We start from the raw sequence: 13,865 nt of genomic DNA, 5'->3' as shown, positions 1-13,865 counted from the left end.
ATTAGCTTTATATATGATTTTTTTTTATTTTGCAAGTAGTATTTCAGAAATCCGTAAAATTGGCTTTTCAGCAAGAGCAGTAGTGCAACCTAGTGGTCAGTGAAAAGGAAAACGTCTACTTCCTACTACTTTAACATGTGTAATTTCTACACGCAAACACTACCTTGTTTCCCTTCCCACCTAAAATTTCCATTTTCAGGTAAATGTCACATATAAGATGTAGATTAGATTAACCAACTCTTCATCATATGACTTCATCAGTAATTAAATATACTGTATCCATGACTGTATCCATCCTTAAGCCTGCTGAGATTGTCTGGTTGTTTTAGATATTAAAGTACATTATGCTGTTTGAATGTTATTTTATAAATAATAAGCTGGAAAATTACTATTTACTACTATTGTATTATTTCTTGTTCTATTTAGATTATTAACAGTCATGCTCACTCACCATGTCAGCAAAAGCATGTTGTGAAATCTCTCAAGTACTTTCATACATTTTGAGACGCTCGTTTGACAGAATAGCTCACTGGAACTGGAAACTAGAACTGAACATTTAGTGTTTCTTATATACAGTACATCTATTTGGGCTGTTCAAACACATGTTACAGCTTGCTCATGAAATATTTCAGAAATCTCACAGAGGAAGCAACTGAGTTTTTTATTATGACCAGATATTTAGTAACCAAGCCATGGCCAGTGGTTATTATAACCCTGATAACCCTGCAACTCACAATTGGCAACCCACTGAAGCATTAACCCTGCTGTCTATGTTTCTCCTAATGTCCTAGAATATCGATGGGTAAACCATACTGTAAAAAAAGGCGCCATCCTTTGGATGAGATGTAAAACCGAGGTCCTGACCCTCCATGGTCATTAAAAATCACAGGGCATTTCTCGAAAAGAATAGGGGTCTTACGCCGGTGTCATGGCCACATTTCTCCCTGGCATTTATTAATCATGGGCTCCTAATAATCCCGATCTTTGAATTGTTTTCATTACTGTGAACAGTACTGTGTGGTAAGCAGAATACTGCATCATCCAGGTGGGGCTGCACATTGGTGGTGGTGGAGGAGAGTCCCCATTACCTGTAAAGCACTTTGAGTGGAGTGTCCAGAAAAGTGCTAGATAAAAAACCCAATAGAAATTCATTTTGAATGTTACAGTTTACTTACCAGCAGAGGGCAGTCACAGCTAATCTTTTTGCCTTGTCATACTGAAATTTCCACAGTGGGAGCAGAGTGCCCTCCTGTTCCCTGAACTCATCAGATGCATCTTCAAAATATTTGAAATCTGAGGAAAGGAACATATTTCACAGGTCTGCCTTACTGAGGATTTGAAAAGTGAATGGCCATTTTGTTTGTGAAAAATGAAAGATTCACATACAGTAGCTCTGATAACGAGAATCACAGGAAAAGAGGCTCCACAGAAACCAAAAGTACATTGTCAAAATGGATAGTAAATGAAACAGGTTATCCACATGCTCAGCTTGCATAAAGGCATTATATATAGCATACTAGAGATTTCTTCAGTCACAATACCCTGTAAATGCATACTCTGCTATGTACAGTACTTTATCATTAACATAAAACTTCATAAAGAAATATAGTGATAGCTTTATGATTTTCATGATAAAAAATGGTCACCAAACCCAATTTATTTTATACTAAGAAGCACTACTACTACTAAAGTTTAAGATATTAAATGAAATAAATTGACCTAAGGGTAATTTAACTAAAATAAATAATACAAACAGTAATATACCCTGTGCAATGTCATCAAATGTATTCTGGTTCACCATTCGTTCAACGATTTTGGCCACCTTTCCCACCTTTGTGATGTCATCACTCTGAAGAAAAAAATGATTTTTATTAGTCCCCTCTTATGACAAACACAATTGATACTATAAGACACTATTTCCACATATGTTTATGACATCCATCTTGAGAGTCTACCTGGCTTTTACTAAAGAATAGGGGGAGAAGAATGGGCAGAATGCAACTAATACAAAAGTTAGGGGTTTTTCAATTAAATTATTAGAAAGCAGAGCAACTACTCCTTAAACTCTGCTTAAAACCTTGGAATGCTTCGTTATGTCAGACATTACCATCCTAATAACACCCTTATATCAAAACTTCAAAACTTTAAGTACTTTTTTATTACTTACAGCTTTGTCAATGTTTATACTGTATCTTTACGTATATTAAGATCCCCACAAATCTGTACCTGTGTCTCAGTCACCATCAGCTTCTTTTTGGTCTTTTCCTCCTCCTTTTTAGTTGGGGCTGCCTTCTGCTTTTCCTTGTTCTTCTCTTGCTTCTGCAGCTCCTCCACATACGCATCATAAATTTCCCACTGTGTAGACAGGCACCAGGAGCAATTACAAACCAGGAACAATAAGGAAAAAGAGGCACTGAAGAACAATGAAAGTTCCTTCGGGATTTGTCTGGGTGTGTGGATGTAAATGGATTGGAATGAGCCACATGCATTTTCTGCACTTGCTAGTGCACCATAATTCAGAGAAGATTACAATAAATAAAGAATCAAAGGCTGGCATTAATATCGGTAGTTACTGTATGTTTTGAGTATCTTTGTGAGAGCACTAGTGGGAAGAAATAAGGAATTAAACGGTATAGTGCCCGTAGTGGTTTTATTTAGCACTCTGACCATAGCATAAGAATGAATATTACATTGAGGTAGGAAAACGCAGGCAGCTGAAACTGGTTTTTGTGATCATGGTTTCTTACAAATTTGGTTTCTGTATTGTATTTTTGTGGTGTTATATGTTCAGGGAAAATTTGTGTTGGTAACGTTCCCAGACACCTGTATTAGAGCTTGGTTAACAATATTTGCAACAGTACAACACAATGTTTTTTCATAAAGAAGTTAAAAAAATTAAGAACATTGTTCCAGACAGCCTGAACTGCAGTACTTTGAAGCAAGCTATCCTTGTAAGACTCCAGCTGGGATACTTGCAAGATTTAAGCAAAAAAAAAAGGAGCATAATTTAAACTACTGTGTTAAAATAATAATCATCAAAAAATAAATCAAATACTTTACCTGATTGGCTGTTGCTAAGAAATTGGCTCGAGGAGGGGGTTCGGTCTGCGATCCTCTTTCCTAATAATTAAACAAAAAGAAATGTCATTATAGTATTTGCTCTATACAGAAAGAACATATTTTTTCTAAATAAAATTCACATACAAAAATATCTGATCAATAGTCAAGTTTGAAAAGTCTTTCAGAAAACACACAATAGGTAAAGGGAAAAATACCACAAATCAGTGAAAGGATGAACAAAACATTGTTCTACTACTATGAATTTACAGCAGACATTAAGATCTGGGAAACACTGCAAACCTGTTAAAGCAATCAGAATACAACTGGAAAATGAGAGTGAACAACAGGTCCTTAGCCATGCACGCTCATATATCTTATGGACAATATTAAGTTAAAAGAGAAGGCTAGGGGGTTAGGGGACTCTGTGCTATTCTGTGCCTACACAAAGAGAAGCAAGCAGCAAGCATTCTCTTATTTCTTTTAAGAAATACACGTTCTGTACAAGATGATGTTCTTGTTACCTAATTTTCAAATATGTAAACCAAGAAGAGAAACTGCACTATACAGCCCATATTAGTCTTTTGTAGAAAAGCAATAATAAAAATTTCTGAATGGTTATATTTAGTACTTTAAGATAGTCTACTTACTGTTTTTTAGGTTTCTACAGACTTTTAGATTTTAAGTTAAAAAAATGTAAAAGGAAAATAATGAAAATGTCTGTATTGTGGATTTTGACAACTCAACTATTGTTGGCTTACTGTATGGACATTTTCTTCCAGTTCAGCAACTGGGCTCTGTAGTTCTTTCAAAGCCAACATTGGCCTCACAGTGGCATCACTAAAGTGCTATCTCCTTGCACAGCTACACTCTTTGAAGGAATAGCTTAATCTAGACAGCACCTGGGTGATACAATATACCTTCATCTTCTGTATTGAAAAGGAAAGAGGCAAAAAACAAAAGAAAGCTCGACCTGCCCCAGTGAATTATCACAGAGGGACAGAAGAAAAGAAAATAAAAAGAAGCAAAAACGCAGCCTCAACGCTCTCTTCACAATCCCCTCCAGGACTGTTGCTGGAATGTTCTCCCCTTGCTGGGGTATCAGGACTGGAGTCCTGCTTGCTTGTCCCTCCAGGGAAGTGCTCAGTGTGTTCTTAAGGCATCCACAGCTGCGTGTCATCCTAAATTAGCCAGGTCAGCTATAGTTGTTAAGGCAACGTGTCGCCCCTAAATCCAGGGCTTCGCCTCCACACTGAACACACCCCCTTGTTGTGCCACACAACTAATTTCAGATATTAAGAAATAATTAAATAGACATTTCTAATACTATGAAAAAATAAATACAGTAAGTGAACAACAATATTGTCTTCTACAAATTTGGGTTCTATATTACCCTTTCAGATATTATTCTGTAAATTACCTATGTTGAATAAAAATGAAATATTATAAAAAGAAAACTAATTAAAGTAATTCTTCATTGTTTTAAAATTAGAGACACTAATAACAAATTCCGTTCCCGCAAATCTAATTAATTTTACCAAATGTAATAAATTGTTAAACTAATAAAACTGTTAAATTAATTGTGTTTTTTTCCTATCCACATAACACAGAATAACAAAAAAAATGAAAGCCAAATCCAAGACGAGATATTGTTACATTTTCCTGGATGCCTTCTTCAATGACCTGATAAGGATAAATAGGAGTTTTGCACAAGGTAATTTAAACAACCAAATCAATTGAAATACACCCCCCCCCCCCCAAGCCCACTTGTACAGCACTGTCCGTTTTCCATTGGAAAAAATGTTTCTTACCCTTAGGGGGTTGTTCAATGTCTGGGAGGCTCTATCACTGAAGTTAAACTGATTGGTGAGTTTCTGTTCCTTCTTGTTTGGGATTTCAGCACTGTCAGCACGCTCCCCACTGCCTCCTTCCTCTGATTCTCCAATCTCTTCCCCACCAGCCTGCAATAAAACACAGACAGGATGAGGACTGTGCAAGTACAGTACTGTATAACAGATAGGCATGCTAGTCTCGGGCTCTTTTAAGGTTTTAAATTTGAGGTTTGTACCTTTTTTATCATATGCATTATTCATAGCAATCGAACTCTCTGTAATTCCTTTCGTAAGTTACAGTACTATACATGCATTGACAATGACGAACTGAGGATCAGTGAGTGCCTTCTGGTAAAGTCTCAATAACCTGTTGACAAAACTTGAAAGTCTCTGAATGCTGCTTTTTAGTCAAATGAGTAAATTTGGGTTTGTTTTGCTTCAAAAACCACAAGACAGAAAAGATACTCTACTTTTTACTGTACTGTAAATATGTAAATATGAACTAATCATGAACAAAGGTCAGGAACCAACATTAAATTAGCTGCAGACATTTGTGTAAAACAACAGGGTTAATGAACATGTTGAATTGGTTGCTTTAAAATATATGATGGAATTAGCATAACAATTCCTGTTACCGGAGTTTCTGCCTTTTCTTCTTCAGCCTCTGTTGTTGCAGACTCAGTGGTAGTTATTTCTGAAAACAACAAAAATTTCTTTATTTGTTAACTGATTAAAGAAAACAACAGATAACATGAAGAATATACAGTTTATTTGTTTAAAGTTTCCAAAAGCACATCTATAAAGAACTTCTTCCAGTAGTACTTAGCACAATACAGAAGCAAATACAAGCAGCTCAGCATTCAGACATCAAGTATACAGAACAAAAACATTCAATTTGTGTTGTTAGCTATTTATTCCTGGTTGATCATTTGGATACAATACCTTCCTGGACACCCTGTTTGGCTCTTTGTCGCCTGGCTTCATCAGAGTCCTTGTGCAGCATATTACCATCCAGTGAGAAATGAACAGCCAGCTGGTCAACACTGCTGATGGGTTTATATGCACGTTCCTTGAAAAGAAGCACTTTTTAAAGTTTTTCTTTTAAGACCTTATAAGTTTGTCCATAACTAATCCTAGAAAACAAATTTCTTAAATTATCAGTAAACTTTTTACATGTTTTCCAAATCATGTATACTCATCCTTTACTATACAGTACAAACACAGATGGTTCCAAAATGCCTGTACATAGGCAAAAACAACAGATACTACATTCCCATTAACATACATGTAAAAGTCTCAGATTTTTTGCCGTCAAAGACTATAAAACCTATAACTGTAAAATTAAGATGTAGCATCAAAATGTCTGGTGATACCAATATTGTGTATTTGTAGTGTGCATAATCAAAAAACATTTCATTTTTGCATTTTTCACTATGCATTCAAAATGTTTTCTACACCATACTGTAACTAGTACAATACCCTTACAACCTCTGTTAAGACTGTTAAGATATTTAAGAAAACAACAGCTGAGAGGAGTGAAAAATAAAAACTGAAGAATGAGCTATGTGCTTGGAGCTCATACTGTATTAGTAGGGGAAGGTGACAAAAATAGGTAAGTACGGAATATGTATCTCTCGTTTTAGCGACTACTTTTTTAATGAGGGATTAGTGTACATCATTTTGACACAATTATACAATATTTATATCAGCTTCCCTGCATCTGCAGATTTGATACAATTCTGATAATTCAAAATGTGAAAATTTAAAGCAAATTGTATACTGAAGTGGATAGTTGGTACAGAAAGAGTTTAAATTATCATGTGCTACTAGCAAAAGGACATACAGGTTGTGCTATGACTACATCAGAGAGTCTGGTGTCCTAGGAAAACCTGATAAGGGTTTATTCTGGTCTAAGAAACCTACGGTACTAAAACTATTGTAAATGACAGGCAATCTCTATCACAGATAAGGCAACTTCACGCCTGAGCAATGAAAGCATTTTGTTAAAGTGAGATAAGAAATACTGTTAGATTACAACTTCAAAGATGGGCAGTATTCCTAACTTTAGAATTAAACTGTGTCTTCACATTTAACCTATTTTGATTTTTATATAAGAAGTGTTTAATAGCAAATATATTTGACACCCAAGTGTTTAATGATTGATCATGAACTTGAAAAAAAGATATTGTGATGTTACTTACAAACTGATATTGCTGTTTTTCATTGTTTATGGTTATGGTCTCTGATTTATGGTTTCAGTAAGATCACCCAAACTTTAACTCTTTTTAAACTCTTTCACATTTCTCAAATTAATTCCTTATCAAACCCAGAACAATCAAGAATTAATTCAGGATAGTTAATATAAAAACACAAGCACATATAGTACTTCTACAGTATATGATCTTTTAGTTACTATTTTCAAAATGTGATGAAAGTGAATATTGTTTAATATCTTACCTGTCTTATATCATTTTTTTTCTAAATGTCACAGACTGAAATATTTCTATAAAATATGAATATGTGATGTGTATGAATTTGTATTGCTTATAAACAAGTATATTTGAGGGAGCAAAGTCCTATGGTACTGACTTTGAAGCTGTAGCGCACAATATTCTGGGGAGCATGTGGATTGTTTGCTGTCAAAATCCTGGTGAACTCCTCTTTCAGCTCCTAAAAAATACAAATAATAATTATTATTCTTCTGGAAATGTACAATTTTCAAAATCCAGAATTGTCATGACACACCATAAATGCAAAGCAATATCAAACTGTCCAGTGAGCATATAGCACATCTTAAAAGTGGGAATGCATTGTGTGTGGCATTTGTTGAGACAATTGTGACACCTGTTGTGAGAAGCATTTCCGGCTTCTGTCATACTCAGTATCAAGGGTATTATGTATCAATGGTATGTAAGGCAAAGCTTTCGCAAAACACAAAAATATTCAGTGCTGGCAGGAAAGTTGTGATTTCATGTTACTCAATCAGGCTAATTCTAGCAACTTTCACCTTCAGTAGAACACAGTAATGGTAGCCCTAGTTATTTCATATTTACAGCCTAGAGCAGAAAGTTTTATACAGTCACCAGAGGGAAAAAATTAAATCAAAAAGCTTTGTGCTTTCGTACCTCTGGTGTATGATGGATAAGACAGCTTATTAGGGCTGATTTAAAGTCCATGGAGTATCAAGTTAACTGAGTAGCAGTTTCTGAATTCTTATGCTGAATACTGAACAATTCAAGGGACTTCAGGTTCCACAATAAAAAATTACTATGGCTTTTTAAAGGAGCTATACAAAATTACCTACAAACTGGTATAGTTTAATAGTGTTCATTTTTTTAAATTCAAATATAATACTATTAAAGACCCATATGACTGTGATTTATAATAAAATTTCATGTAGCTTAGAAATAAACACAGTTTATTTTCCCACAGTTATATTGTAGTTTAGTTTTAGTTTCCCACATGAATGATAATAAAATTATATGTTTTATTTTTGGGAAATTTCATGCATACATTTGATCATATTACAAAAAAAACTGTGATCAAACGGTGATTTTGAATGTCCATAAATATTGGGCACATTTAATCTAAGCAAATTTCAGAATGTAAAAGTCACCATTTTGCTGGCTTATCCCTAAAACGTAATAACTGCATGAAGTCCACAACCATTTGGACTAAACAAACTCTATGTAATCATTTGAGATCCTTTGCTAAAGCTACTTTGAGTTCTTATCAATTATCAGATCGTTAAAACAGCAGTTTTCTCTTCGGTGTGTAAAAATATAATTCGATTCAAATCAGAAGGTTGGCCTCGCCAGTCTAAGATTTCCCTTTTTTTTCCTCCCAATGAACTCCTTGGTTGTACTGACCACATGTTTTGGGTGACTGTTATGCTGCATAGTGAAGAGACACCCAATAAGTATGGAAGTACAGTATTTTCCGCTACATGGGAAGAAAGGGTGTTTCTGTAAATTTCATAGTTCATTTGGTTGTAGCCATCGTTAATCACAACATCAATAAAGATGAGTGAGCCAGTTCTAGGCAATTATTCATTTTTAGGCTATGCTTCAAAGATGAGGTGGTCTTCTTTGGAACAACTGCACCCTCTTTCCTTCTCCACACTTTAACATTTCCATTATTTTTAAAAAGGTTTATCTTGGTCTCTTCTGTCCACAAAACTCTCATCCAAGGCACTTTTATGGCCTGGACATGCAGTTATTGCTTATTTGTCTGTATTTAGGTTATCTGTATTATTGATGTAACTATAGTTGATTAATTCAAATAAACTAAACAGAAATTGTAAAACAAAAATAACAGTTTGCATTTTGCTGTTGGCTGAACTATCCCAGTACTTTGGAGGGCACAGTATTTCATCCTAATCAGCTATGCAGTATTTCTAAGAAATAAAAATACCTCTACAAGGCTTCCTGATTACATCTGTTTAAAAAGTTTCATATTAATTATAACTGCAAAATGTATCTCTGAATAACAAAATGTAAAAACCAGCTTATGTCATTTATGCATCTAAGTAAGGGAAGGACAAAAAAATATATTATAATATATCCCATACAGTATATTACTTATAAATTAGTAAAGCTAAAACAAATCTCATTAATCTCCATCCTGTATATTATTACTGTTAACTCTCATTCTGTGACTGTTTGTAAATAATAAAAATAATGGATGCTCAGGAGTTCATTAACTCATAAAATAAGACAAGACTTCACATGAAGGAACAAACAGTAACCTGATACCCTGAATGGTTTTATTACTAACTTTAATTTATTATGGGTCTTTTTTAATGACTTTAGTAATAAGCATTATTATATAAAATATTGAAAAACCCAGGCACATCAGTACTATTCTATTGTTTTTAAGTGCTCCAAACCACTGTATTGAAAAAAGACGACATTAGTTACAACAAGAAAGGCTGTAAATGTCTCCAGCTGTAGACTGATTAATGCTAAAACTAAGTAAAACATTTTTTAAATTAGATCTATTAAGACAAAACCGTAGTACCCAATCATTATATCTTTTCAATTTAGAGAACAAAATATAGCTGATTTCTGTATCAATCATTGGGTACTGCTTGTCCTACAAATCTCAGATATAAAGTACTTAACGTAGCCTTAGGTTGAAGCTAAAGTTACTGTTAAATGAATATTCCTTTATTTCATTATTTAACTAGATAAAGCAAATGAGAAGAAATTCTTACAGTATGTATGTTGGTGACTGTGAACCACATTTAGGCCTACACCAGAGTATGTACTCTAGTAATCTGATTGAAATACCTTGCAAGGTACAGCAGCAGCATCTTAGTCTGAATTTGAATTTACTGTACAACACTCTGCTATGGAGACAAGAGCCCTAACAACTACTCCACAAACTACTCTACTGCTTATTTGTAGTGGGACAGGACAATGGCATCACCAGTTTCACTATTTTCTGTATCCTGTGATTGAGTATGAGCTGCACCTACAGTATGTATATATATATAAATCTTTGCTGGGTGAAATATGAATAATATCACAGAACATACAGCTTCAGTGAGCTCCAGCTGGTCAGGTGGTTTGATAAGAGTCTTCCCCTGCATCCACTCTTCTGTCCCATCACCCATCTCAGTCCCATCATCGTCATCCTGAAAAATACAAGAGTCAGACATGGTGCTTCTTCAAAAAGACAATGCCTACACAACAGCCAAGAGTAATACAGGTTGAGTCTGAGTATTTTTCTTTCCCTTTAGACATGAGTGCACATTACCTGAGCACTCCAGGTATTGAAGTAAGGGGACAGATCATTACAGTGCAGTTGTCTTTTTTACTAGAGATATTTCACCTTCAGATGTCAAACTGAGATGAGTTTTACAAAGAAGCAAACCAAGCCACATCGTTCCCAGTTGTCAATTACTACTGTACTTTAACTATTACATTTATGTGTCTTGCTTTAAAAAAAAAACGTGAAGATTCACACCGATTAACTGTTTTGCAAAATCTGTAATTGTGAGGTTTCATACAGTACGTTAGGTTTTTAGGTTTAACTGTTAGAAGCACATCCAAATTAAGTGGACTTGATTTTATCAACAATGTTGAATATATTATTTTATTATCACTGCTAACCTATATCTACACTGGGTCTAATTTCTATAGATACTTTAAAACGCTCAAAAAATACAAAAATTATGTTAATGCACTTGACACACTCCTGTTATGCAAGACAGCTCTACAAAAAGAGATGGGGTTTTAGGTATTTGTGATAGTACCATATAATTTCACAATTCAATACTTCAGCCATTAGGTATAATAAAACTTCTTATGTTCATCACCCAGGATATAATATTCTCTGACTATTTCATTAACTAGTTCAGTAAATCCATCTCTGTACTGTAAAACAGAATGAAACAAATAGAAATGTTATATAAGTGTTGCTAGACTATGTTTGTATGGCGCATCACTGACACTTCTTGGCAAATAAAACAGCAGTGAAAGCTTGTTATACTCTATTTCAAGACAAAGGTTCATACCAATTTATTCGTCAGATGCTTTTTATCCAAAGCAACATTTACCTGTACATCCATTTAGAAAGCAGAAAATCTTACTCTAGAAATGTGAGTGAAGTACTTTGCTCAAACGAATAACATCGATGCCCCCACCTACGATTTGAACCCACAATCTTCCAGTGAGGAGGCCAACTCCACAGGGCCACCAGTCCCTGCACTGCTGTAGTCTAAACTCTCTTACCTTCTTCTTGCCTGCAGGTTTTGCAAGCTTTGCAGGGAGTGGCTTGACCGCATGGGGTGGGATTTGACTTGAGCCCTGAAATTCATAAGCAACATAAACATCAATAGACCTCTAGATTTAGACATGTGCACATGCTTACAACGTGTACTGTATGAATATAGACTATACACTGTTTTAGTTTTATTGTTTCCATAAATCACTAATAGAAGTCTGGAAATGATCATCCTGCTTCGATTACATCAATAGTGGTATTCCACAGGCTGGATACGGCTCAGCTACGTTGTGAGCTTCTGCTGTTTATTTCATTATTTCACGGGCTATTTCAGTCACCATAGACATGCACAGAAATAAAGTATTATATCTTTTTAAGAAAGTAATTCATCTGGGGTTTTTAAATAAAGAAAAAGCATATGGGGAAATAAACTGCGAATGATGACCATCTTATGCCAACAAGGAATTTGTTTATGGCGATAAACCGTTTCTGAGTATCAAATTTTAAAATCATAAAAGTTTGCACAGGTATCAAATAGGCACAAAATAATTGTATTTAAGAACGCGGGAAGATTCCCGAATTGTATCTCCGATGTGTTTTGGGTTAATACAGTATATGTTTGCTTTTCTTTTGCTGCTGTATCTTTATATTTCAATAATATAAGTGAAAATTAGAAAAAAAAATACATCGGATGTTACCTGCTTGGATTTCACGGTTCCTGTTTTATGTGGCACAGGCATTGTTTTCAGAGTAACCGTTGTAAAAGTCCCCCTATTACTTAAACGCCATTGACAAAAAACAAAGGAAAGAATGATCTTCAAAGTTTATTCTTATGTTGTCTTATATGACACTACTAAATTAAAAAAAAAAACGTAACCAGGCGGGTTTAGTTATTGAAGCTGAACAGGCGGCTGTTCAGAGATACAACACAAACTGCAAAAGTGTACACCGGTTACCCCTGGCAACCAAGACCTGATCAACTGCGGCTTGAAAACAGAGATCACGTGTAATATTCCGGAAGCGAAGCTAAACTATCTTTAATTTAAAATTACATTATTTGTAAATTTGTAACTGTAGCTACAAAATTTACCTGTACCATTTCCGTTTTTTGCATTGATCTTCTGTGTATAACTTACAGCATTGCACTATTTTGAATGTAACACTTTTTCTTATATTGAAATACACCATATTACGCTGGCTCTTTATGCGTTTTTACAAATCATTTTTGTGTAGAACACGTTTCCTTCAATAAAAGCAATAATAAATATAAAAATTTTAAAAGTCAGTTACACAAACAGATGAATTAGATTCGTTTTAGCTCGTCATTGTTGGTATTTGAGGACTAGACAAAGTGATACAGTCAGAAAAACACATCTAATTGAGATTTTTTAACATTTTAAAGTTTGAAATTTAATTTGAAATTTCACAAAATCAGTTCTGAAAAACATACATTTGATCAGTGTCTTCGTTTTATTTTTCCTTCTAAAGAAATACATTTTAAAATTCAAATAGGAATGTTCTCAACATGGGTGGGTGCTGATTAATTAACTGTCCTATAGAAGCGTTTGTTTATTTGTTATTGTTAGTTGCATAGCATTTGTAGATCAGGTCCTTACAGTTTTGCATGCGCAAAACATGCGCTATGGTAGAATATCTTGGATGTTATCGCTGCTTTCATCGCTCCTTTGTTATATACCTTGAACGTTTAAAATCGATAACGTTTATCCAAGACAGCAATAGATTCTGATAGATTTGCTGAAACCCCTTCAGTTGCAGCTCCCATGAGGAGAGTGTTAGCCTGTTAGTCCAACACTCAAGGTGTTAATTCCTGTGATGTCATTAATACAATGTGTATGCATTAATATAGACGGGATATTATCCAGATTAGGGGATAGTATTGGACGTGATTCATTGAGGATGGCACCAGGGGTGGTTCTTTAAAGAAGTAAATAACTGGTTTCTGCTGCTGGGTATCTTGACATCTGACACCTACAGTATAAGATACCACTCATACTTTGCCATGATCAGGAGAGTCTACAAGCAGGGGGTGCCCTTGCACAGGTTTTTGGTTGAGATGTTTTAGATGCCCAGTCTTTTACAGTGAAGATTTCTCTCAAATTCCACACTGTGTCAAGAGCCTGGAAGCACTTCTTAGCCTTTCTGTGCTCTGAGCATCCCAAGAACAAGCTGAAACAAATTGTTTCATCACAAGGTGTTAGAAGAGGTGGTTAATTCAAGGGAAAATAA

The 13,865-nt window shown here is 34.8% G+C and overlaps 1 protein-coding gene across 1 annotated transcript in view; it reads right to left on the bottom strand.

Moving 5' to 3' along the window:
* LOC148837336 (dynein intermediate chain 2, ciliary-like) overlaps positions 1-12,561 on the bottom strand; it is a 49,716-nt gene extending 37,155 nt beyond the window's left edge. Inside the window, exons 1-11 of the mRNA XM_088910472.1 lie at positions 12,317-12,561; positions 11,627-11,701; positions 10,429-10,527; positions 7,479-7,559; positions 5,832-5,958; positions 5,513-5,583; positions 4,869-5,018; positions 3,061-3,120; positions 2,227-2,355; positions 1,765-1,849; positions 1,176-1,293 (exon numbers count right to left, since the gene is read on the bottom strand). Coding sequence (XP_088766598.1) covers positions 1,176-1,293; positions 1,765-1,849; positions 2,227-2,355; positions 3,061-3,120; positions 4,869-5,018; positions 5,513-5,583; positions 5,832-5,958; positions 7,479-7,559; positions 10,429-10,527; positions 11,627-11,701; positions 12,317-12,358 — 1,037 coding nt within the window. The 5' untranslated portion in view covers positions 12,359-12,561. The remainder of the gene's footprint in view (positions 1-1,175; positions 1,294-1,764; positions 1,850-2,226; positions 2,356-3,060; positions 3,121-4,868; positions 5,019-5,512; positions 5,584-5,831; positions 5,959-7,478; positions 7,560-10,428; positions 10,528-11,626; positions 11,702-12,316) is intronic.
* Between the last annotated feature and the right edge of the window lie 1,304 nt (positions 12,562-13,865).

This window comes from Atractosteus spatula, chromosome 3, assembly GCF_055471065.1.
Source record: "Atractosteus spatula isolate fAtrSpa1 chromosome 3, fAtrSpa1.hap1, whole genome shotgun sequence".
Lineage (NCBI taxonomy): Eukaryota > Metazoa > Chordata > Actinopteri > Semionotiformes > Lepisosteidae > Atractosteus > Atractosteus spatula.
The sequence above is the reverse complement of the archived record's forward strand: the minus strand, read 5'-3'. Positions and strand labels throughout refer to the sequence as shown.